We start from the raw sequence: 26,380 nt of genomic DNA on the forward strand, positions 1-26,380 counted from the left end.
GGAGGAAGGAGGGAGTAAAAAGAGAAAAGTTAAATTAATAGACGTGTGTAAAACTCCTTGCTGGCTTCCAAGGAGTCACTGTGTAAAATGTGTGTAAAAACAGGGAGTAGAAGCTTTGTGGCAACAGCCTAATAAAATAGTCCTCGACTTTCTACAGTGTTGTCAAAGTTACACAACAACTGAAAAAAGTGACCTAGGACCTTTTTTTCACACTTACGACCGTGGCAGTATCCCCATTGATCAGTATAACCTGATCAAAATTCAACGGACTCACATTTATGACGGTTGTGGTGTGTCGCAGGGTCATGCAAACCCCTTTGGCGACCTGTCAAACAAAGTCAATTGGTAAACTAGATTCACTTAGTGACTTAACAACTGCAGCGATTGACATAACAGCTGTGCCAAGAAAGGTCGTAAAATGGGGCAAAATTCATTCCTGCTTAGCAATGGAACTTTTGCGCTGAATTGGGGTCGTAACTGCGAGGAGGGACATCTCTACTGAATTACTGCTTTTTACAAACTCAACCCTTGCCGAAAGCCATTGGAAGTGGAACATATGGCGGATCGGGACATATTACTGAGTGTCAAAACCTCTGATCAACAGTTGGCTTGCCGTGGATTCCATTGTTAACAACACAAAGCTTAAGGGTTAAGAGACCAAGGCTTTGTTCTCCTTGTGGCTTTGCCAGATCCCCGGTTGTCGCATAAAGTTGTCGTTCTTATCGCCTGGGCGCCCTCCGCCTGCTGGGCTTGGCAACCAGAGAGAGAAAGAGACAGATGGGTCTGAAGATCTACCAGCTGCCGGCTCCCATTCAAAACCCAATTCCCCCCCCACCTTTTTTTTTATTTTGTTGCTCCCCCTGGCTCTTGATGCAATAATCTCTTAATAACAAGAATTCCAGAATTGCTGCTAGGTTAAAAATCCCAAAGAGATTGGAAGGGAAGGGGAGAGGAGGGGAGGAGAAAGAGCGAGGGAAATGAAAGAATGGGAAGAAGGGAAGGGAAGGGAAGGAAAGGAAAGGAAAGGAAAGGAAAAAAGATAGGGAAGGGAAGGAAGAAGATGAAGGAAGGAAGGAAGGAAGGAAGGAAGGAAGGAAGGAAGGAAGGAAGGAAGGAAGGAAGGAAGGAGAGGAAAGGGAAGGAGGCAGAAAGAAAGAGAAAAAGGAAAGGAAAGGAAAAGAAAGAAGGAAAGGAAGAAAGATAGGGAAGGGAAGGAAGAAGATGAAGGAAGGAAGGAAGGAGAGGAAAGGGAAGGGAAGCAGAAAGAGAGAGAAAAGGGAAAGGAAAGGATGGAGGAATGAAGGAAAGGAAAACAAGATGAAGGAGGAAAGAGATGAAGGAAGAGGAAGGAAAGAAGAATGGCCAGGTGTAAACCAACAAAGAAATACAAAATCTCTGAAGCCCAACTAAAACCTTCCTTTTTTCCCCTCCCTCCCTCCCTTCCCCTTCCCCCCCTTCTTCCATGCAAGCCCTCCAACCCCAAAGTTTAAAGTGTGAACAGAATCCACAACTTTAAAATGAATCGTAAAGCAAATGCTGTCCGTCATCTTGCATACAAACAGATGCACCAACAACAGGCTCTTTCGCACAGGCATACACAGCCAAGGGAGGCGGATGTGGGGGGGGGGGGAGAGATGAGCTTCAGTGATGCTCAGATGCTCGGAAAAGTCAGAATTAACCCAGAGGAAGAGAAGAGCAAAGCAGGCCGAAGAAGCAGGGGAGCAAACAAGGCTGGGTCTTGGACTCCAATTACAGCATCTTTTTTTCTGCCGATTCATGGCAACCCCAAGCCACCCCTCGCTTTCCAGGGAGTTGCCAGGGATGACTTTGGAGCCAAGCGGCCTTTGCGTTGGGAAGCAATCAAAAGAGAAAGGAAGAAAAAAAAAACCAGCCCTGAGGTCTGGGAAAGAGCAGCCGATCGATCGCCCCGGAGAAGTACGAAGAGAGGCAGAAATGCAGAAATTTGAAACCTCCCGGTTGCTTAATTTAACTCAGCAGGGTCTTGGCTGTGCCAACTCTATTTCCTTCAGCTCCCTCCAAGGAGACGGGTGCAATCGGGTGAAGGGCACCTCACTCGGGAGGAAATTAACCCAACTATTTAGAGTCGGGTCCTGAAGGAGAAGAGCAGGCTGAACTGGAAGGTGGGGTTAAATGGGTCATCAGTTTGGAATCATCCCGTTGTCACTAAAGACCAAGTCCAGCCTCCCCTTGAATTCCTTTCTCTGGTGGCAATTTAGCTTTGACTGTTAGTTGACCAGATTCTCTAGAGTAGAGTAGAGTAGAGTAGAGTAGAGTAGAGTAGAGTAGAGTAGAGGAATAGAACAGAATAGACTAAGAATAGACTAGACTAACTAGACTAGACTAGACTAGAATAGAATAGACTAGAATAGAATAGAATTAGAACAGAACAGAATAGAATAGAATGCAGAAGAATAGAATTAGAGCAGAACAGAACAGAATAGAACAGATAGCAGTAATAAACTCTAGTCAACTACAAGTAGTCCTTGACTTATGGCCAGAACTGAGCCCAAAATTTCTGTTGCTAAGTGAGGCATTTGTTAAGTAAGTTTTGCCCTGTGTTACCACCTTCCTTGCCAGAGTTGTGAAGCGAATCGCTGCAGTTGTTGAGTTAGTAACCTGGTTAGTAAGTGAACCTGGTTCCCCAGATTGTCAGAGGGTCACAAAAGGAGGACCACATGACTCCGGGACACCTCGACCATCATAAATACAGGCCACTCGCCAACGGGTCTGAATTTAGACCAGGGATGCATCAATGGTTGTAGAGTGTGAAAAAGTCACTTTTCAATGCCGTTGTAACCTCGGTCACTAAAAAGAACCGTTGTAAGTCAAAATGCTCCTGTGATTTCAACCTGGCAGGTTTTAGGCTGGCTCTTTATCCTGTTTATACCCATTTTTCGTGCATTTGTGCAGCTTGTTCTGGGCAAGGCTACATCTCGGCTCTATCAAAACAATTTCTAAAAAAAAAAAAGAAGAAGAAGAAGTAGTGGGGGACAGGAAGAGGGAAAAGACCCCCCCTTTTTAAATCCCCGAACTGCTCCTTTTTCATGCTGGCACGGCTGGCCTGCCTTTATCCAATATCTGGTTCTTGTTATTTGATCGTCTCTGCGCTCTGTGTTTTCCCACTTACTGGCTATTAGCCGTAATCACTCTAAATTAATTAAGGCAGCTCCCTCCCTCGAAATCTGTGAATGGAATTGAAATTAATTGTCGGCAAATATCTTCGCTTCACTAGGAATTCCTGCCCGATCTTTTGTGGGTTATCTATTTATGCCTGGGAGGGAGACGTTTAATTATCTTCCAATGTTATATATGGGGTGCTGGGTCTCAGCCTGCTTTTGCTCAAATTTGATTCTGTGGAAGGATGCGGAAAGTGGTTTTTTGGGGGGGAATCCTTTAATCCCAGTCTCCTTCTCCCCCCCCCCATTAAATTTAAGCCTATTCTTCAAAGCACCCGAGGGCAGGACAAGAAATAATGCATGGAAACTTATCAGGGAAGTTCTAGCCAACTTCATGCGAAAAATTTCTGGGTCCAAAGCTCAAAAAAGGTGCACGTGCATGCATCTGTTGTTTTGTAATTGTTTCTTTTTTTTTAAATGTCCTTTCAGTTGTTTGTGGGGTTAAGTCAAAGGACAATAAATTAACTATTGTGGTTTATGTTGGACTAAAACAGGGGTCCCCAATCCCTGGTCTGTGGACCGGTACCAGGCCGTGGCACATCAGCAATCGATCCGCATAAACAAGCAAAGCCTCATCTGCGAGATGCAGGCAGCACACAAACCCACACACTCTCCAGTCTGCGGAAAAACCTCTCCACGGAAGCGGTCCCTGGTCCCCAAAAGGTTGGACTAGAAGACCCTTGAGGTCTCTTCCCACCCTATTGTTCCATGTCCGAAGCTCTTCCGATCTCTCCTTCCTTCTCCTCCTTTCATTCTCTTCCTTCTTCTTCTTCTTTTTCCAGGAAAACCCGTACTTGTGTAGCGACGAATGCGATGCTTCCAATCCGGATCTGGCCCACCCTCCCAAGCTGATGTTCGACAAAGAAGACGAAGGCCTGGCCACCTACTGGCAGAGCGTGACCTGGAGCCGTTACCCGAAGCCTCTGTTGGCCAACATCACATTGTCTTGGAACAAGAGCATTGAGTTGACCGACGATGTCGTCTTGACTTTTGAGTACGGCCGTCCCACCAAAATGATCTTGGAGAAGTCCGTGGACAACGGAAGGACTTGGCACCCCTACCAGTACTATGCGGATGAGTGCAACGAGGCGTTCGGCATGCCGGCGCGGAAGGTGAGGGAGCTGTCCGCCACCAGCGTCAACAGGGTCATCTGCACGGAGGAATACTCTCGTTGGGTTGGGTCCAAGAAAGAGAAGGAGGCTAGATTTGAAGTGAAGGACCGCTTCGCCATTTTTGCCGGGCCTGAACTTCGAAACATGGACAATCTTTACACCAGGCTGGAGAGCGCCAAGGGCCTTAAGGATTTCTTCACCGTGACAGACTTGAGGATACGGCTCTTGAAACCGGCGCTGGGGGGCACCTATGTCCAGAGGGAGAACTTGTACAAATACTTCTACGCAATCTCCAATATTGAAGTCACAGGCAGGTAATCGGAGTTCAGCTTTCCTTTTGGGGTTTTTTTCATTCTTTTGTCGCTGGCATCCAGGATGGAGACGCAAAGGTGCCAAAGTGTGTCTTGTTGATTCAGAACCATCAAACGGTTTTAGGGTTTTAAGGTGGGTTATGTTTCTTTGGTATCTTTTGCTTTAAACAACCCCCACCCCACCCCCCAAAAAAAACCCAACCTCCTTTTATTTGGTGGAAAAGAAATTGCTTTTGGTTGCTTTTTTTTTTTTTTTGCTAAAACAAACAAACAAAGAAACAAACATTTTGATGAAATTCTCCAGAGTGGAATGAAATGTTCTTATACGTACTTAGTGACAAGAAAGCCAAGAGGTGAATATGAATGATTCTTCTTTTGTTTGCAATTTTTTGCTTTGAGTTCCCTGGTTCAATCTCCCTTCCTTCCTTCCTTCCTTCCTTCCTTCCTTCCTTCCTTCCTTCCTTCCTTCCTTCCTTCCTTCCTTCCCTTTTCTTTTCTCAACCCTCCTTCTTTCTCTCTCTTTCTTTCTTTCTTTCTTCCTTCCTTTCCTTTCCTCTCAACCCTCCTTCCTTCTCTATTCTTTTTTCTTTTTTCCTTCCTTCTCTCCCTCTCACCCTCCCCTTTTCTCAACCCTCCTTCCGTCTTCTTCCTTCCTTCCTTCCTTCCTTCCTTCCTTCCCTTCCCCGTTCCTCTCAACCCTCCTTCCTTCTCTATTCTTTTTTCTTCCTTTCTTCCTTCTCTTCCTCCCTCCCTTTCCCCCCCTTGGAAAAACTCTCTTCTCCCTTGCAAGAAATGTCAAAACCAATTCTCTTTCCCTAAACAACATGAGAGCGGCAAAAAAACGATGCCAGACAATTGTTTTGCTGGGCACAAGCGAAAGTTTGCAGATTGTGAGTCTCTCCTTTAAAGGACAGGTTATTTTTATTCCTCCTTTCATCTCTCCTCCGATGCTAGCCCTTCCGTCCTGCCCCTATTGATCTAACAAGTAACAAAAGGAGCTGCCAGGCCCGGAACAGGAATGGAAACCTGAAAGTCTGTCTTTGGTGAGCAAGGGCTGGCACGTCACAGCAGAATGGAGGAATCCGAGGTGGTAGGAAGGAAAAACTAGTTTTATGGGATTGCTCTAGGTATGGGAGAGGAAGGAAGGAAGGAAGGAAGGAGAATGAGAGAGAGAGAAAGAGGAAGGAAGGAAGGAAGGAAGGAAGGAAGGAAGGAAGGAAGGAAGGAAGGAAGGAAGGAAGGAAGGAAGATCTTTTCAATCTCGTTTCTTCTCACTTTGCATATGGAGTGCCTGCATATGAAGCAGGAAAGATCAGAATAGACATCCTCCCTGGTCAATTTAATTTTCTCCTTTATTTAACAGCTGGCAGGTCTTGTAGTTGCCTGGATAGACAGAGTGAAATTGGAGTTAATGGCATGGGCATGAGCTGAAGGCTCCCATTATGTACAATCCAATTAAGGAGATGCATATAAATTACAGACTAATTATTAAGCTTTCTCACTTTGCCTAAAAATATTTGCCTGTTCTCTGTACCTTGGAATGTTTCCCCTCTTCATTTAATTCCTTCCTTCCTTCCTTCTCTTTCTCCTTCCTCTCTCCCTCCTTCCCTTGCTCCATACCGGTTGGGGAATTCTGGGAGTCGACGTCCACACATTTTAAGGTTGCCAGTAGTAGGAACGACCTCTTACATGTGGCATCATTTGCTACCAGGCTGGCACGGCAGAATAGCCTTCAAGGATAGATTTTCAAAGATCAATCGCTTCCCATAAATAGATTTATCTTAGAGCGTATTTGAAAATCTTCCCATAACTGCTGTGAATTAAATGCGGACTCTATTTATAGTGAGATCAATGTTCAGATTTTCACGCTGCTATCTTCTGCTCATGTGATGAAGTGGGCTGGACGCCAATCTCCTTTGGGTGGGCACAACAGTTTCCATCTGTCTCTTGCTCTGATAGTGGGCTGGCTTGATATCATGCTTTTTTTTTTACTTTGGACCATGGGAAAGGAAGCTCTCACAAATTCAGGACAGGAAAAAGGGGGAAGGAAGTTAGGAAGGAAGGGAGGGAGGGAGGAACAGTGGAACAACCTGCCTCCAGAAGCAGTGAATGCTCCAACACTGGAAGTTTTTAAGAAGAGACTGGACAGCCATTTGTCCGAAATGGTATAGGGTTTCCTGCCTGAGCAGGGGGTTGGACTAGATGACCTCCAAGGTACCTTCCAACTGTATCATTATTATTATTATTATTATTACATGACCAGCTCTCCTCCTTAATGTGCAACAATCCGAACGTGACCCGTTTCTCCAGATGTGACTTGAGAGAGGCAGCTCAGGTATTAAGCGACAAGTCCCAAATCTTATTAAGATTCTGACACAAGCCTGAGTTTGAACCGTGACAAGGGAAAAAAGAAAGGAAAAGAAAAATGAGTTAATATTTTATCTCTTATACACCCTGGAAAACACAGAGTCGTTTTGTTTAATCTTATTTGCTGGTTATGTGTGATACTTCCTCTCTCCCCCCCTCCCATGTAATCTTTGCTAGCGATCTGTTGGGGGGGGAAAATTGATTATACTTTGTTCTCGGAACAAACTAGATAGGTTGCAAAGGGATCAACTTTGAGTGTTAACAGACCCCCGTGCAAGGGCTTGCAAGCGGTTCCGCCAGGAATAGTCTGATGGTTACTTAAATATGCATTGATTATTTGATTTGGAACAGCAATTATCTGGGTAAGAGGCGGGTGACTCCAAAGGAACTTGTCAAGTGCAGGGAGATAATGGAACAGCTGAAGAAGGGGACAGCTCAATGAGATGGAACAAAATCGGTTAAGGGAGGGAGGGGGGAGGGACATCCAGACCAACTTTCTCTGATTGTGCATTCTTCACACAAGCTCCAGATTAGGGATGCTTGAGTTGAAATTAAGGAGGCCAGACCTGAGGCAAGAGAAGGCAGAACTTCATTCAGGACTAGAGGGTTGACGGTTTCAGCCAGAGATGATCAACTGAGATGGGGTCAATGGTAGCAGTCAACAATATTGGAACTGGATTTGGGGGCTACAGCCTTTGTTGGCTGGGATGTGGCCTCCAAATTCCACAATATGGGGTGGCCGGTACAGTGTGATCAATTCAATCTTGGTTCTCTAAGATCTCATGAGGTTTTGGACCTCACGCTTGATTGTCATTCCAGAGAGGTCCTTCAGTTTAAAGTTCCTTGCCATTCGTCCATCTGTCCATCCATCCATCCCATTCATCTTCTCATCATATGTCCATCCGTCCGTCTGTCCATCCATCCATCCATCTTAGTTGCTTTCCTTGTGGGTCAACATGTTATTGCTTCAAACGGTCCAAACAAAGTTGTTTGTATGTGTTTCCCTTTACACCGTTTCTTGGAAATACAATAAAACTTAGATTTTTCCAGATTCAGCAGACTTTGGATGTAATGGATGTGATTTTTAGTTTGGAATTAAATCCCAAACAGGCAAAGTCCGTTGTCTACAAAACAATCTGGTAACACTGACATGGTTGTTCTCTATATAAATGTACATCATTTGCATAACTATGCAATGACTTAATTAAATATTTTGTGTAATTAGAAAACAGACATAAACACGTCAATTGTGTAATTACAAAATGGTGCAATTTTGCAAATGGCATAAATTTTGTCAATCCTCCCGCCCCAAATTGTTGATTAAAGAAAGATTTCATTGAATTTCTATACATTTCGTCTTCTGTGGATCACCTGTTTCTCCTCTTGCTTTGAGCGTTTCTCGGGATTTTGACCCCATTGTGGCGACATCAATTTGCTGTTCCTATAATTTGCTGTTAATGAATTTGCTGTTAATGAATTATTTGCTTGCCTGCCTAACTTTTTAGCTTACTGACTTCATTCTTTAGTTTAAATCTGGCTGTCTAGGAAGGCAGGAAATTGTGACATCTACTCCACACACACAACACACATCTGTCATCAAAAAACACAATTTCAAGGATACATGTAGCTATTTCAAACATGGCTGATCTCCTCTTCCTTAGAGAATAACAGAATAACAGAGCTGGAAAGGTTTTTTTCGAGGTCTTCTACAGTCTCAGAGAGTTTTTATAATATTGCATCATTTCCTTGAGGCTGGTGGGGGTCCCAAGGCCTTCTGCCAAATTAGAAAAAAAACAACAACTTTAACTCGGTTTTCCTAAACGCATCTCTAAACTGCAAAGACTTGTAAAGTTTGCTCACTCTTTCCTGAACCTCTAGGATTGCATTGGCTTTTTTGGCTGCTGCCCCACATTGCTGGCTCATATTTAAGTGATTGTTCACTAGGACTCCCAGATCCCAGGTTTCATCTAATCTGTCCCTTGTAGTTTTCAGACAAATCCTGGCTTGATTTCCTTAAGAGTTTGTGCCTTCATTCAAATGCAGATTCTGGCTTTGGATGTTCTGCTCTTTAATGACTTGTGAATGCTTTTCTATTTTAATATTTCTGTGATGCCAGTGCAAGGCGCTTTGAGGATTCAGCTCAAAAGAGTCTGGCATACATTTTTAAATACCTCTGCAGATAGCCCAGAGGATCACACCCTCGTTGCTCTCTTGTTTCCCCCTGCAGGTGTAAATGTAATCTCCATGCCAACCAGTGCATTTTCAAGGAAGGAAGTCTCCAGTGTGAATGTGAACATAACACAACGGGACAGGACTGTGGCAGATGCAAGAAGAATTTTCGGAGCAAATCCTGGAGAGCTGGATCCTACCTTCCCCGCCCCAACGGTTCTCCTAACGTGTGTAAGTATGGCAGGCAAGACTGCTGTGAGTTGAAGCCCACCCCCAGAAGGAGAAGCATCATCTCCTTGAGATGTAGCATCTTCTCAACTACCAGTTCCATGGGAAGCCTGCAGAGATGGAGATAGGGAAGTAACATCGTGAATAAATCAAAGTAGAGAAGTCTAGAACAGGACTTGTCTGAAAATGGTCCATTGAAACCATCAGCAGACAGAACGGTTGGTCAATTCCATGTGTGCGTCAATTTCTATTAATGCTCAAAGCGGGGGAATTAATCTTCAAAATTGTGGGATTCATCTCTCCCATTAGAACAGGGTCTCCAAACGAAGCAACTTTAAGATTTGCGGACTTCAGCTCCCAGAATTCCCCAGCCAGCATGGCCAATTTTAAGACTTGTGGACTTCAACTTGAACTTTAGCTTAGAATTTGTGGAGTTGGTCCACAAGTCTTAAAGCTGCAAGTTTGGAGACCCTTGCACTAGAGAAAAAAATGAAGCAAGATTCCAAAATAGATCTGTTGCTAAGTTACCTCCCTGTCTGTTCCCAGTGAGGGAACAATAGATACAGGGATCCTGAAACACTTTCTCTACAACTGGATGGATGGATGGATGGATGGATGGATGGATGGATGGATGGACGGACTGACGGATGGGGTCAGATAATAGAATTATTCCTTGGAGGTCTTCTAGTCCAACCCCCTACTCAAGTAGGAGACCCTATACCGTTTCAGACAAATGTCTCTTTTTAAAAGCCTCCAGTGATGGAGCACTCACAACTTCTGGAGGCAGGCTGTTCCACTGGCTAATTGTTCTCACTGTCAGAAAAGTTCTCCTTAGTTCTAGGTTGCTTCTCTCCTTGAATTGGACAAGAAAGCAACGGGTGGAAACTCATCAAGGAGAGGAGCAATCTAGAACTAAGGAGAAATTTCTTGACAGTGAGAATAATCGATCAGTGGAATGACTTGCCTCCAGAGGTTGTGGATGCTCCATCATTGGAGGCTTTGAAGAACGGATGGGACAACCATTTGTCTGCAATGGTGCAGGGTTTCCTGCCTGTGCAGGGGGTTGGACTAGAAGACCGCCAAGGTCCCTTCCAACTTTGTTATTCTTAATAATCGCCATCCATTGTTTCTTGCCCTGCCTTCGGGTGCGTTGGAGAATAGGTCGACCCCCTCTTCTTTGCGGCAGCCCCATAGATGCAGTCTTTTAATTTATTTATTTTTTACATGTTTATGCCACTCTGCCCTACAGGCTGAATCTGGGCGGCATAATTAACATCCCATTTGGCTTCCTTCCTATCCTTGTTGACCATCTCCTTCTCCTTGTTCTTCTCTTCCAGGTGCAGCTCCAAATTTTGGCAGTAAGTAAAACAACACAATTTTTTTTTAAAAAAAAAAAACAACAAAGCCATCAACCAAAGTTGAAATGCCGAGATGCTTGCTAGCACAGTCCCAGCGGATGCTGTTTGATGGCAAAAAGGAGCTCGTTTTTTTTTTTATCCCCTTTTTTTTTTTTTTTTGCTCTCTGTTAACATCTGTCCAAGCATAAGTCTGCTTCTCTAATTGTGCCTCGTTTTCCCGCCTGTCAAACATCTTTCTTTGAGTTCAGTCCGAAACCTCATTGTCTCTGTCATGCCGGTGTGTTCTTTTCTCCCCACGAGGTTTGTTAGTAAGGCGGCGAGGAAGGAAATAAAGAGTTTTTTCAAAGAATGCCAGGGAGGAATGGAGTGAGGGCTGTTTTCCCCCTTCTCCGGCTTAAAAGTCTTGCAGGCAGTAAATTAAACTCTTTGTAAATCAGAGGGATTGCTTTCGATGGCTGATGTCATCAGCCACTTTTGCTAGGCAGGAGGGGTGTGATTGTCCTCCCTAATAATTAACCGGTGGAACAGCTTGCCTCCAGAAGTTGCGGGTCCTTCCTCACGGGAGGTTTTCAAGAAGAGATTGGACAGCCATTTGTCTGGAGTAGGATAGGGTGTCCCGCTTGAGCAGGGGGCTGGACTAGAAGACCTCCCAGGTTCCTTCCAGCTCTACTCTGATTCTGATACTTAGGAATGAATCTGCAGCAAGATGCGGCTAGTCCTCAATTTACATCCGTAATGACGCCTGGCGAAATCGTAAGGCAGGTTCCATTGACTGAACTTTCTTGATCGTTAAGAGATTTCAGTTATCCAAATATTAGGGTGTTAATATTCTCCAGTCAATACTGCATAAGTGCCACTCTACTCAAATCATTATCCTCAGGATAACAGGCGGGGGATCTGAACACAGGCAGTCCTTGACTTGAAACGGTTCCTTTAGTGACCGTTCCAAATTGGAAGAGCACTGGAAAAAGGGATTTGGGACCATTTTTCACGCTTAACGACCATTGCAGCCTCTCCAGGGTCAGGTGAGCAAAATTCAGACACTGGGCAACTGCTTCACATTTACGATGGTCCAGCGTCCCGGGGAGAGTGGGGAGTCATGTGATCCCCTTTTGCGACCAAGCCAATGGGAAAGTCATTCATTTAATGACCGTGTTCCTAACTTAACAAGTCCAGCGGTTCCCTTAACAACTGGGGCAAGAAAAGTCGTAAAACACACACACACACACACAGCCCTTGCAGCAATTGAAAAGGACAGACACACAATCTCGGAGAGACACCAGGAATAAATTTGCAGAGCGGGGAATAAAATTCCCATCTGACTTCAGACCTAGCTCTGACATTACTTAATTAAACGATTTGCAGAAATTGTCTCAAAATCAGCCTTCTCAATTTGTGTCCTTCCTGGTGGAAGAATTTGGCATGGATATAAAGCCTGTCATTCCTTGTGTTTTTTTTTTTAATGTATAGGTAGTCCTTGACCGCAAAGGAGCCCAAATTTTCTGTCGCTAAGCGAGACAGTCAAGTGACTTTTGCCCCATTTTACGACTTTTCTTGACACAGTTGGTAAGTGAATCGCTGCCAATGTTAAGTTAGGAATACGGTCGTTAAATGTCTTCCCCCATTGACTTTGCTCGGCCCAAGGTCGCAAAAGGGGATCACGTGATCTGGCAACGGTCATAAACACGAGCCGGTTGCCGAGCGTCTGAATGTCAATCACGTGACCGCGGGTTGTAAGTCTGAAAAACGGTCACAAATCCCTTATTTCCAGCGCCGTCGTAACTTTGAACAGTCACCAAACAAACTGGGTTAAGTTGAGAGTGTTTCTCGTGCTTTTCTCCGCTCCCTTTAAAAAAAACAGCAGCAAAGTTTTAACCGAGTTGACTTGAGGATGCATTTCCACTAAATTTTTTTAATTGGCTGTAGAAAATAATTTGATTGCTGGGGGGAAGGCAATGAGAGGGAAATAGATGTCTTCCATCACATTCTAAGTTTTGTTTCGCTTCCAATGTGGCTTGCGAAAAAAAGGCCCGACTGACTAGGTGGAGGCGATACATTAAATCCTTAGCACCATCACATTAATTTGCAAATTACGCGGCTGGAAATTACACGGATCCGTAAGGCCCAGAGGAAAACCAATGTCGAGGCTGACAGTAACGGAGCGATGTGAATATCTGAACGCTCCCATTGACTCAATGAAACTTTAATTTATCGGAGCTTTCAAACTAATTTGACAAATTGAGGAAGCCGTTCAATTTCTCTCCTCTCATCTGAGGCGCCCAAAGTCATTCAGGCCCATTTGGACGGGCGCCCAGACGTATTTTGCAACCATTTTTAAAGGGCTCGGTTTGAATCCCATCCCGTCTGATTTAGTTTGAATTGGATTCAATCGATCCGTTTTCCAAATCCATCTGAGACCGTTTGGATGGAACGGGGCTCAGTTTGAACAGCTGAAGAATTTCAAGGGGTGCTTTTCATTCACAGAGCGAGCTTTCACTGAAAGGGATTGCCCGGTAAATTTAGATTTCTTTGATTAAATTCAAGAAGCGATCCAAAGTTAGCCACATGGCTGTTAAATGAGTCTGTTTCCCCAATGACTGATTGTCGGAAAGTCACAAAATGGGGATCCCGTGGCACACACACACACACACACACACACACACACACCAGGGGACACTGCGACCATCCTAAATATGAGCCAACTGTCCAGCGGCCAAATTTTAATCACGTGATTGTGGCAGGGAGGCTGCGGCAGTCGTAAGTGTGAAAAAACGGCCCTAAGTCGTTTTTTTTTCGTGCCCTCGTCACTTTGAACGGTCACTAAACGAATTGTTATAAGTCAAAGACTACCTGTGGTGGATTAATAGATAGATGAATGGACCAAGTTCCCAAGGCCGCAGTGCCTGCTTACATCTGTGAAGTCACTTAAGGTATTGGCATCTGATTTCTTTCCGGTTTTTTTCTCCGCCATCCTTATTTTTCTCTTGATAGCAAAGGAGCAAGCCAGGCCAGTAACGAATCGACAAATTGTCGTTCTTACAACTACAATTTCCGAAGCCACGATTAGTACCACCAATACAATGAAAAGCTCTTGGGTGCCCACCACTCCCCTCCTTACAACACAGCAGCCAGGTGGGTGCTCCCCGTAGTTAGTCCCACCCATCCTAACTTGCTGAGATAGCCGTAGTTAGACCTAGCTCTCCGCTTCTCTTCCCAGCTTTGGCTTCCTGATGCCTTGATGTACGTCGGTGACAGGTAAGGTAGGGAGATGCTCACCTCCCTGGCTTGCTAGTGTCTTCCCTCCTCGTAGGGGAGAGATGGGGAGCCCAGGTAAAAAATCACACTGTTCACTGGCGCAGGGCTTCCCATTTGTCAGCGGGAAAGCTTGTGTGTTTGCCCAGCTAATTAATGAAGGGAAGATCATCAGTGGGACAGACCTCATTAATAACAGCCCCCACCTTTCCCTGCTGAGTAGCAGGTGCACGATTCTCCGAAAAAGTCTTTATAAGCAGTGGAAGAAAGGAGATTAGATAGATAGATAGATAGATAGATAGATAGATAGATAGATAGATAGACAGACAGACAGACAGACAGATAGAGATAATATAGATGGATGGATAGAGAGATAGAGAGATGGATAGAAAAATAGATAGATAAATTCAGTAGATAGATAGACATAGATAGATAGATAGATAGACAGACCTAGATGATATAGATCTAGATGATAGATAGATAGATAGATAGATAGATCTAGATGATATAGATAGATAGATAGATAGACAGACAGACAGACAGACAGACAGACAGACAGACAGTGGATGAGTGGATCGTGATCAGTTGGTCTTTTGATAACTGGAACTCTTGTGATTAGCCAAGGTCAAAAATGGTAGCAATTTTGAGAGCTTGCCTATCACCCGCTCACTAATTCCCAAAGGTGTCATCCAACTTCCAAAATAGATGGGACAAGTCTTCCCTGCTGTAATTCTTCTGAGTGATTGGGGACAAAAAAAATGTTCATCCAACTCACGCAATGACATCTGATGGTCAAATTGCTCTCCATCAGTATGTAGCATTCTGATTATTCAAAAAGGAGAGGAGAAAAGAAAGAAGAAAGAAGAAGAAGCATAGACTTGGTTGAATACGTTATTTATAAAATCTGTTTCCCCCAGAGATGCCTTTTTCTGAAATAACACACACTAGATCAGGCTAGCAGCTGTTTTCCAAAGCTTCCGAAGGAAGGCAAAAATATAAAAACCAACACATAAATTACAGCTCAATCAATAAAATTAATCCTTAACTCTGTTTTCACCTCAACTTCAGTGGTTATAAAAATGGCCCCTGCCCATTAATCATCTGAAGTGGAATCGACTTATCTACCAGCTAAAGGAGTTACATCTTGCAAGACCCATTAAGTTGCAGGAATTGGCTTCAATATTGCATGCAAATTAGTTTTGATAGATTATGTGCCATCGGGTTGATACTGTGTCTCAGTAACCACAGAGATAGATTTTCATCAGGATGATCTGTCCCTAACTGGTCTATCACATCTTCCTCTGGCATAGCCATCACAACTTCTCTACTGCTGGTTGTCCTCTTCTCCTTCCTTCCATCTAGTTTCTGGTTGTCTTCCTCCTCCTCCTCCTTCCCTTCCATCTTTCCGAGCGTCACTGCTTTCTCCAGAGGGGAGAGTTTTCATATAATGTGTTCATAATTGGATAATTTAAGCCTGGTCATTTGTGCTTCAGACAAAAACTCTGGGCTGGTTTGTTCGATGAACCATTAGTTTGCTGTTTTGGCTGTCCAGAGTCTTCTCAGGAGTCCTCTCCAACTTTCAAAAACCATCTGTTGTCTTCTGATCATCTTCAAAACATAACTTCTGCTTCTATGGAGTGTCTAGGACTGCATTGGGTTTGGGGGCAGCTGTAGCACACTGCTGGCTCATATGAGTTGATACCTTTCACTGAGGAAGGAGCAGGGCCCCTTGAATGTGCTACTCCTATTTGGATAAAAATGTGGCCTCTTCTACGCCAAATCTTCACAGACTTTGCTTTCTACTTTTTGTTTCCCAACCTTTATGGCTGTTGAGATAGCTGATCCCTTTCCTTCCCTCTCATCGATGTGATATAAAAACCATCCATAAATGTCTACGGGATTCCTGGCTTGGCAGCTCAGGGCTAAGTGAATTAATAAGGCTTTTCCCTCTCTCTGTACAAGCTGAACTGGGGAAGGTGTATATGCAAAAAAGCAAAATGCCTTCAGGGCAGCTTCTTTTATTGTGACTCTAATTAAGCCCTTGCCAATTTGCACTGGGCCATCTTCCTATTCTAGTTGAAAGCCCTATTAATATGTGTGTTGCCGTTTCCATTTATCCGTTCTTTAAAATACGGCTTAAAAGGAGGAGGAGGAGGAGGAGGAGGCGGAGAAGATGGGAGGAGGAGGAGGAGGAGGAGGAAGAAGAAGAAGAAGAAGAAGAAGAAGAAGAAGAAGAAGAAGAAGAAGAAGAAGAAGAAGAAGAAGAAGAAGAAGAAGAAGAAGAAGAAGAAGAAGAAGAAGAAGAAGAAGAAGAAGAAGAAGAAGAAGAAGAAGACGAAGAAGAAGAAGAAGAAGAAGAAGAAGAAGAAGAAGAAGAAGAAGAAGAAGAAGAAGAAGAAGAAGAAGAAGAAGAAGGAGGAGGTTATTCTGGGTAAATGACTTGGACCGAATTATCCTTTTAATTACAATCGATCTAGCATGGATTTCTCTAATCAAGCATTGGCCAAGATCTCAGCCTCTATTTCCCAGGATTCTTAAGGGGCCCTGAGGGATCATGGGAGATGGAGATAGAGTCATTGCCGCATCATTCGCAGGACTTCAGAAGTAGTGGTAGACCCCAAAGATGGTGCTAAGAAGTGATGAGACTGTTCTTGGTTCAACTGCTTGGATGTTTTGAGAAGACATGGAAAAGGATGCTTCCTCCATCACAATGTTTCCCACAAAGGAAAGCAAAGTGATGTGTAGGCTAGGAGCAGTTTGGCATGTGGATTGAGTCTCTTTGTGCAGTGTTTGTGTTGTGCTGATAGATATGGCTTCCATGATAACAAGGAGACCTTGAATGCCTTGGGGAATGTCAAATTGTCTGCATGCATTAGGAAACGAGTTTGTTCTGGATGGGGATCAGTATAGTACCAGTTTAAATGAAGCTGTACAATGGTGTTGAAGTGCTTGATTCAGGGGTCTCCCAAACTTGACAACTTTAAACTTGTGGACTTCAACTCCCAGAATTCATCAGTCAGCCAGTTGTAAGTCACTTTTTTCAGCGCCACTGTAGCGTCAAATAGTCATTAAACGAACGATATGTAAGTCAAAAACCACCTGTATTCAGGTATAGCTTCCAGATTGGGATTGCAAATGTCCAGTAGGGGGCAGCAGGGAAATATAAAACGCTGCCCTCTAGCGGTTGGTAGGAATTGTGCAGGTCAGATGGGACTGTCTTCATTAAACTAAACACATCTATATTTAGCCTTGTTCTAACCTATCGCTCCCGTGTTTTCAACTCATGAGTGATGGAGAAGATGAAAAGGAGAAACATGGCTGCAACAGCCAGGTGTTCAAATTGCAGGCAAATATGCTTTATTTAGAAGCAATTTCACAAGGAGCCATCTCAGAACATGCTCGGAGCGATCCAAAGGCAGATGTAATTGAGCACCTTGGCATCTTGGTTTGACACACTCAAACCTAATTAGACGATCCTTTGAATTTTTAACCTGCTTTCTTCTCCTGCATGGAGCTGTTTCCCAAATCCCCTGGGATAGGCAGGTGGGTGGTGGGTGGGTGGTTAAGATAATGGCAGTCAGGGTCCCCGCATTGTGGAAAAAAATGATCCTCTTCAAAGACCACCTGCAGAGCGAGGCTACCTCCTCACCACCCTACCTTTAAATGAAATGTTAAATCAATAGAAACCTTTTTAAGGTTTAGAATAGAACAGAATAGAGTAGAACAGAACAGAAAATTAGACTAGATTAGACTAGACTAGAACAGAACAGAAAATAGAATAAAGAGTAGAGTAGAGTAGAACAGAACAGAACATAGAATAGAATAGAAAATAGCCTAGCCTAGCCTAGAATAGAATAGAACAGAATAGAGTAGAACAGAACAGAAAATTAGACTAGATTGGACTAGACTAGAACAGAATAGAAAATAGAATAAAGAAGAGTAGAGTAGAGTAGAGTAGAGTAGAGAACAGAATAGAGAACAGAATATGGAATAAATTCCTTTAACCCTGGCCAAAAAAAGCTGGTAAAATCCGGCGTGAGCCACTTCACAACTGCTTTGTTTAGCAACCAAAATTCTAATCCCAACAATGACGATAAACCAAGGATTAACTGGATCCAGTTTTCCATCCAGTCCACTCAGCCCAGCTTTGTGGGTTCAGGAGACCCGCCGGATCCAACTTGCTTTCCTCAGCCTGGGAGGAGAGTTAGGTGTCCCTGTCTTTACCGGCTGCCAGGAGAGTCACTGTTTCCACCACACAATTCTGTTTTTCCACCCACGCTCTGGGACCTGCTACTGACCCTCGGCTGGGGCACATGGTTTACATGCTGTCTCCTTCAGAGGCTTTAGAACAGGACCGCTGGCGGCGCATCTCCAGGGAGGAGAAAAAAAAAGCTGTCGGGTGTAGATCACTGGGTGATCAAAAAAGGATGCTGAGGCAGAGATTGGCAGGGACGGTATGCTGGGCAGTGGTGCCCAAGGAGTTACGCTCCTTTCTTCTTCCCTCCTACGAACTGTATCTTGCAGCACACGCCTGTTCTAAGCTTGCCAGGCAGCAGACAGCTCTTGAACCCGCCTCCCAGCTGCCTGATGCTTTCATTCCTTCTGATCTTAGAGTCAACTTGAAAGGAGGACGGGAGTTGCAAGGCGTTTTGATGTCCAAAAGGAGAGGCAGGTGCCCTTGGATGGCTTGGTGGGGTTTCTTAACCAGGAAGGGGAGGGCGGGCACAGGAGCCAGAAAGCTGGCAGCCCGGCCAACTTCTCCATCTGCTCAAATTTCCAACTTCAAGGATCTTGAGGAGGTTCAGTCAATGTCACGCTTGGCATCTAGGTGGTCGTAAAATCTCGACTCCCGCTTTGAGATGGTCCAAGTAAGGGGGATTTAGTCGCACACAATTCTGGCCTGCTGAGTGGATGGGTGGGAGGGAGGGAAGGAAGGAAGGAAGGAAGGAAGGAAGGAAGGAAGGAAGGAAGGAAGGAAGGAAGGAAGGAAGGAAGGAAGGAAGGAAGGAAGGAAAGATGCTGAAGTCAGGGAAGGAGAGATGGATGGAAGGAAGGAAGGAAGGAAGGAAAGAAAGATGCTGAAGTCAGGGAAGGAGACATGGATGGAAGGAAGGAAGGAAGGAGAGATGGAAGGAAGGAAGGAAGGATGCTGAAGTCAGGGAAGGAAGGATGGAAAAAGAGGGGAAACAAGCAAGGAAGGGAAAAGAGCGAGAAAGGAAGAAAGAAAAAGGAGAGATGTGGGAAGGAAGGAATATGAAGGAAGAAAGGAAAGGAATGGACGTAAAATCTTCACTGCTCAATTGTCAATACCATTTTCATTGCTCCAAAACTCTGCAGGGAAGCTCCTTCAGAAGACAATTTCTTAAATTTGGTGGGACTTTTCGAGACACCATGAATTTCTAAGGAGGGAGTCGGACAGCGTCAACTTTTGATCACAGAATACGGCGGGACAGAAGGGAAATTAATTGACTAACACGGAGCAGATGTAGTACGGCCAAGAATTGTGGACCCCATGAAGGAGCACTTGGGGATCAGCAGAATTCAGGGGGGGGGGAGTCTCTTTGACAGCATCTCAAGCAGCTGGACCTGCCCACAAGATGCCAAAGTTGGCACCTCTGGAGCTCATATTGTGCCAGAACAAACTCTTAATGGAATTACTGCAGTCATAAAAACTGCTTCAGGTGGCAAATGTAAGGAAGGCAATGCCAGGAGAGGACAGTTAAGGTCACTTAACTGGTGTCTCTTTCCTTGCCCCGTGCCAGCAGCATATTTACAGAATAACAGAGTCAGAAGGGACCTTGGAGGTCATCTAATCCAACCCTCCGTTCAGGCAGGAGACCCCAAACCATTTCAGACAAATGGTTGACCAGTCTCTTCTTCAAAGCCTCCGTTTAACACATTTTTTTCTCTGCATAAATGCCTGCTTTTTTTTTCTTAACTCCTCCAGAATCAGGGCTTTCCAACTCAGCCCGCTGGATTTTTTTTTCCCCCACCCCAATTGCACAGGTAGTCCTCAAATCCGTTTAGTTCGAAGTTACAGCGGCACTGAAAAATAGTGACCGGTCCTCACTCTTACGACCGTGGCAGCATCTCCATGGTCACGTGATCGAAATTCAGACAAAATTCAGCTTGGCAACTGACTGGTATTTAAGACGGTCTCAGCGTCCCGGGGTCCTGTGATTGCCATTTGTGACAATCTTTTGACAAAGTCCATGGGGGCTGTCGGATTTGTTGAAGGAAGGAAGGAAGGAAGGAAGGAAGGAAGGAAGGAAGGAAGGAAGGAAGGAAGGAAGGAAGGAAGGAAGGAAGGAAGGAAGGACAGCCTTTTATCTATTCGTTTAGCACAATGATTTTTATACAGCCATTCTTAAAGATTCCTAGCTAGGAGCAGACAAGAGAGATGTCCAAAAAAAAAAAAATTTAGAAAAAAAAATTAAAAGGAGGAACCCCAATTTGACAATAACTTGTGTTTGTGGACAAGGTAAGGGAACGAGAGAGAGAGAGAGAGAGAGAGAGAGAGAGAGAGAGAGAGAGAGAGAGAGAGAGAGAAATATTTGTTTTGTTTTGTTTTTAAATATTATTCTCAAGTTTTGCCCAAGACTTCCAGAGTCATTGAGATCAAACCTAAATCTGATGTCCGGATCCCTCTTGAAACGTTTCAAGGTAAGACGAGGATAAACAGGACAGTGAATTGGTTGAAATGGAAAGCATCCAGAGAAGATGGAACCACACGGTCTCCTTCACCGATTATTATTATTTACTATTATAAGTAATAAAGTCTGATATCGGTGGTGGAGTTCACTGGGGCTCCATTTCTTGAATGTAGTAAATCGGCACATCCTGCCTTAACGTGTCACGTGTTTCCCTGAAAGTGTGGGACCGTGAAGATCTTGAGGATTTATCCTCTCAACTTATTTAGAGTTTGGGGGGGAACCTGGTTTAATTCTTGTTTGGTCGTTCTTTCTTACCCCAACTAAGGGGAGAGAATTCAGTCTCAACCTTAGAATTATGTTGTGTCAAGAATTTGATTTGATTCTTGCATGTAATGAATTAGCACATCCTGCCTTAACGTGTTACGTGTTCCCTGAAAGTCTGCGTGAATTTATCCTCTCAACTCATTTGAGTTTTGGGGAATCTGGTTTAATACTTCTTTGGTCGTTCTCTCTTACCCCAACTAAGGGGAGAGAATTCAGTCTCAACCTTAGAATTATGTTGTGTTGGGAGGTCACGTCAAGGATTTTCTTTTAAGATAATGAGCGTTCACACTTTCAGCTGCCTTGTCTGGTGAATGTTTCGATGGCAAAGCTCTTCTTCTAAAACAAGGTCACCTCTGAACCTCGGCAAAAAGGGCCGTCTCACATTGTGGGGAGGGGGACGGAGTTGCAAAGATGACACCATACAGCGGAATGAGAAGAGCCTAGAGTTCCTTCAAGGAGCTCCTTAAGTTATTGACTACCTTATGGCTTCCTGTGTAGACCATCGAGAAGTCCTCTTTGAATCTGTCACTACAAAACATTGCATGGTTTAACATTAGCATCGTGGAGAGGACACCTCACTCTGTCTGCTGACACCAGCCTTTGCACCTGGATAGAAGGTCATTGTGATTGAGATGGTCAGCCTACTCAAGCCAACTTGGCCCTCTTTGTTGTTCTAGAAGCATTGTCCCATTGCAGCTGGAGTGTCCTCCCATTTTAGCTCACTTTCCCATCTCAAAAAGACCCACAGGTGGTCGTTGGGCATTTCAACATAGTCTTCCTCAAGTCGAGGCTGATAGGAACCCTTCACTTAATAGAAGCTGCAAACTTCAGGCTAATAGGACCCTTCTTTTAGAGAAGCCGCAAACCATGGGGAGAGAAAAAAGCACACACACAGTCTTCTGGTTGCATGTTCCCTCCAATGTCTCCCAGATGTGTCTTCTCCTTCTGCCTTGCTTCTTCGTCTTTCCGTAAGGTTCTCCACAAAGTTGTGGGTGAAAGAAAACCCACCCAACTGAATGCAAAGCTGGGTCTCTCTACCGCTCACTTTTAGAAGCTGTTTGTTTTCTCGACTAGCTTTCATATCACCTGATAAATAAGACAATGCTCATTCTCTTTTTTTTTCTTTTCCTCCCTGTGGCCTGGCCTTGCAGACTGTGAATGTTACGGGCATTCCAACCGGTGCAGCTTCATCGATTTCCTGAATTTAGTGACCTGCATTAGTTGCAAGCATAACACGCGGGGACAACACTGCCAGTATTGTCGGCTTGGCTACTTCCGAAATAGCTCTGCAGAGTTGGACGATGAGAATGTTTGCGTAGGTGAGTAGGAACAGAAATGTTGGGCTCAGCTGTGCTCATAAATCAAGGACTCAGCTGTCTATCCAGGATCACTCCTCCTCCTCACTAGTAGTTGGGGGACTTTAAACCCCAACACCTTAAGGGAGCTGTAGGATGGAGGTTACACATCATCCAAAAGTTAAGAAGAGGTCCATACACACTAGATCTCCAGAGATGCTCTCGGTCTCGTCTCCATAAGAATTAGGGATGACTTTCTGGGGGTTTTTTCCACCGCAGATCTGACTTTACTGGTCTGTTGTTTCTCCCAGATTGCAACTGCAACCGAATTGGCTCACTGGCTAACCGTTGTAATGAGACCGGCTATTGCGAATGCAAAGGTGGTGGCGTGACGGGGCCGAAATGTGACGATTGTCTGCCCGGCTACTACTGGAGGCAAGGTTGCTTACGTAAGTATGATCCTTTTCCTGAATGAATGTGTTGCAGTTGATTTGCAGACTTGAACCCCAGCTGATTCAACCAGAGAGTTCCTCACGTTTTGCTGACTTTAAGAAATGTGGACTTCCCAGCTAGCAGGCTTTATGGTGAGTGGAATTCTGGGAGTTGAAGTCCATGCATTTTCAAGCAAGCTGGCTAGGGAATTCTGGGAGTTGGCGTTCACACACGGTAAAGCAAGCTGGCTGGAGAATTCTGGGACTTCAAGTCCATGCACCTTAAAGCGAGTTGGCTGCGGAATTCTGGGACTTCGTCCCTGCACCTTAAAACAAGCTGGCTGTGGAATTCTGGGAGTTGAAGTCCACTCAACTTAAAGCATTACTGGCTGTGGAATTCTGGGAGTTGAAGTCCACTCATCTTAAAGTCATCAAGGTTGAGTAACGCTGCCTTCCACCCCATCCAGACCTGCCTCTCATTCCTGACTCAACCTGTTCAGTCCTGCAAATCTAACTGCCCTTTTCAGAACCCCTCAATCCTCACTTGCAAAAGCTTTATTGTCCATCCCTTTGAGTTTTAATTTGGGGGAGCAGCCCCCAACCTCCCCCCCAGCTTCTGAATCCTAGCACTTCCAATGCCCCCCCTTCTCTCTGCAGCCAACATCTGCGATGACGAGCTCCTGATTTGCCAAAACGGAGGCACGTGTTACGAGAACCAGCGGTGTCTCTGCCCGCCAGGAACCAAGGGCGTCCTGTGTGAACAAACTAAATGTGAAGGGGAAGATACGGAGTGCGACTCCGTCTCCGGAACGTATCTCAGCCTTTCGGCCTTTGTGGCCAGCGCGGTTGGCCTACACATGCAGCAACTGTTGGACCTCTGAAGGACAAGGGGGGGAAAGTGCTCCGTCAAAATCCCACAGGAAACCTCGAGTGGAAGCGAGAAAGGACGGGACCACTTGAAAACGTTGCAAGCACAGAAGAAACATCACCCAGCGGAGCTGGTGTCTTCTTGGGCCTTGCTGGCCATGAGTTGAAGGATTCAAAAGAAGTTCCTGCTCCTCACCGAGGTCTTTGGTTGGACGTAATTGAAGGAACATAGATACCTTTTATGGTGTCCACCCAACCAGGAAAGGACATCTCAACAGGACTTTGCGAGGGGGGAATGCTAATTGTTTGCAATTTTCCAACTATCTTCTCGAGGGGAAAATTGTCCAGAGCTCTCCTTTGCACAAGGGTAGCTTCCAAAAAGGGGTGGGATGGGGGTGGATTGCCCTCAGTTATCTTGCATTTATGTTGTGCTGCTCTTCCCTTCCAAATCTCTTCTTTCTTCCAGCCCGATTTTTTAGGAAGACGTAGCTCAGCGAAACGGGCTGGCAGGTGCAAAATTGGAAAAGGAACATTATGGGACCTTTTTCCTCTTGTTTAGTTAGGCCTTAAAGGATAACGTGGCCTCTCAAAAAAAAATCAAATTGCTGAATTTATTAAGTTTTCTTTTTTTTCTTTTCTTTTGGATTCGTTTTCCTTTTTTTACTCTTTTGGTTGAGAGTCTTCGGCTTTCCACACTGGTTTTTTATTACGCAAAAAAAAAAAAAAAAATACATCACATTCCTCCGGGCTTTGCCGAATAGATTACAGTTCGATTCGTTTCTTTTCTCTATTTTTCCCCTTTTTGGTAGAGAATTATATTTGTTGGAATTATAAAAGTTCTAAAGAAGAGTAGGGAAGGGGAGATTTAAACAAAACAAAACAAAAAACAATCAGGTGAACTACCAGAGCCTTTAGAAAAAAAAAAAAATTACCTGAAATATTACGGTGTTATAATCCATTACATAAAAGCAACTTATTAATTGCTGTTAGGTCTCGGATTATTATTATTATTTTCTTCCCAGCTTTGCAGATTTAACTCGTCCGTTGGTGGGCATGCCTCCAAAAAGATTGAGATAAAGGACGAATGACGGCCACTTTGCATTTCCTGATGCCAAAGATGGATTTGCTGAGAGTTTGCACAGTGCTTTCCTTGTTACGATGCTTAGGTGCTTTTAAACCAGTAACCAACTCTTTTTTTAGTTGCAAGAGAACTTCTTCAGACTGGCTATCTTTTGATAGGAAGACAGCAAAGTGTTGAATGCACAAAGGATGATCAACAGGGATGAGATTGAAGCCAGGATGGGCAATCTGTTTGAGGATTTGAACATCATCCCCTCCTACCACCGTTGGATAAGTGCTGAATAAAAGAGAAGAATGGGGGGGGGAATGGCTTAAATCTATAGGGTACAGAATAAGAGAGCTGGAAGGGACACTGGAGGTCTTCTAGTCCTACCTATCTAGTCCAGCCCTATGATTCTATGCTCTAAGTAGTGTTTCTCCACTTGTAGGCGTTCCATCCATGGAGGTTTTCATGAAGAGATTGAACAGCCACTGATGTGAAATGGTGCAGGGTTTCCTGCTTGAGCAGGGGGCTGGACTAGAAGACCTCCAAGGTCCCTTCCGGCTCTATTCTAGTGTAGAATTTAAAAAACCCCAAAATTCATTAGCATCAATCACCCTATTGTCGCTCTAACGCTGCAAAAAGTTACTGCATCAAAGGGGTCAACGCCGAAGGAACAGCAACAACTGCCGTTTGTGAATTCGTCCAGTCCAAAACGCTGCTGGAATCGGTCCGGCCAAATTCCTGCAAAATAAAATAAATAAAAATCACAGGTCTGGTTGGGAACCCAGGAAATTTGCTGGCTTGGGGAAAAACCACCCAAATCCCCAACACACACACACACACACACACACACACACACACACACCAACCTTTAGTGCTTTTAGTTTTGTAAGCCTCAATTAAGAGATGTAAAATTGTTTCTCTGTGGCCTAATTCTGGAGCAGATAAAAGATGTTTGGGGAGACGGTGTGACTAATTCCAAGCGTTGAGAGAATTTGTTATATGTAAATAAATTGCCCTAGAAGAGGATGGGGGGTTTTGTTTCTAGGTGATTCTCAAAGCAACCGTTGGCACCCCTGCAGAGTTGAAAAGCACTTAGGAGGGGGAAAAAAATACACACTGATGCTCTAACAGGAAAACTATTATGGGACATAGATAATAAGTATTTCACCATCTAGCCTCAGGTTGAGCTAATGAGACTCGTAAGTTTACAAATGTGTCCCAGATTAGGACCCCCCTTTTTTAAAAAAAGCTATCAAGATACAGGTAATCCTTGACTTAAAACCACGATGGAGCCCCAAATTTTGGTTACTAAGCCAGACCTTTGTTAAGCGAGTTTTGTGCCCCGTTTTACGACCTTCCATATGCAGTTGTTCTGTTAATTAACAGGGTCGTTAAGGGAATCTGGATTCTGCATGGACTTTGCTGGTTCAAGTCACAAAAGGGAATCACATCACACACACATACACACACACACCGACGCTGCAATCGTCATAAATATGATCCGGTTGTCAAGTGTCCGAATCTTGATCACGTGACCATGGGATGCTGCTGCAACGGTCGTGTGAAAAAACAGCCCCTTTTTTTCAGTCACTAAGTGAACTATTGTAAAGGACTACCTCAAAAAAAATAAAACAAACCCCCAAACAAACCAACATAGCATTAATGCTTCTTTCCTGAGGAGAAATCAGGAGGGTTTGCAAATAAAAGACCAATTTTACTCTCTGTGTATTGAGTCCTACTTAAGCTTGGT

General features: G+C 44.4%; 1 protein-coding gene across 7 annotated transcripts in view; it reads left to right on the plus strand.

Annotated features, from left to right (window-relative positions):
* NTNG2 (netrin G2) overlaps positions 1 to 24,510 on the plus strand; it is a 44,209-nt gene extending 19,699 nt beyond the window's left edge. For 5 of the 7 annotated variants that reach the window (XM_039322958.1, XM_039322959.1, XM_039322956.1 and 2 more), the window contains 8 exons: positions 3,980 to 4,623; positions 9,215 to 9,387; positions 10,722 to 10,742; positions 13,734 to 13,874; positions 20,583 to 20,657; positions 22,123 to 22,290; positions 22,578 to 22,715; positions 23,355 to 24,293. In XM_039322958.1, coding sequence (XP_039178892.1) covers positions 3,980 to 4,623; positions 9,215 to 9,387; positions 10,722 to 10,742; positions 13,734 to 13,874; positions 20,583 to 20,657; positions 22,123 to 22,290; positions 22,578 to 22,715; positions 23,355 to 23,578 — 1,584 coding nt within the window. In that variant the 3' untranslated portion in view covers positions 23,579 to 24,293. Of the gene's footprint in view, positions 1 to 3,979; positions 4,624 to 9,214; positions 9,388 to 10,721; positions 10,743 to 13,733; positions 13,875 to 20,582; positions 20,658 to 22,122; positions 22,291 to 22,577; positions 22,716 to 23,354 lie in introns of all 7 variants that reach the window. The other 2 variants (XM_039322961.1, XM_039322962.1) reach the window with 2 other exon arrangements.
* Positions 24,511 to 26,380: the final 1,870 nt, after the last annotated feature.

This window comes from Crotalus tigris, unplaced genomic scaffold, assembly GCF_016545835.1.
Source record: "Crotalus tigris isolate CLP2741 ecotype Arizona unplaced genomic scaffold, ASM1654583v1 scf7180000024153.1733885, whole genome shotgun sequence".
Lineage (NCBI taxonomy): Eukaryota > Metazoa > Chordata > Lepidosauria > Squamata > Viperidae > Crotalus > Crotalus tigris.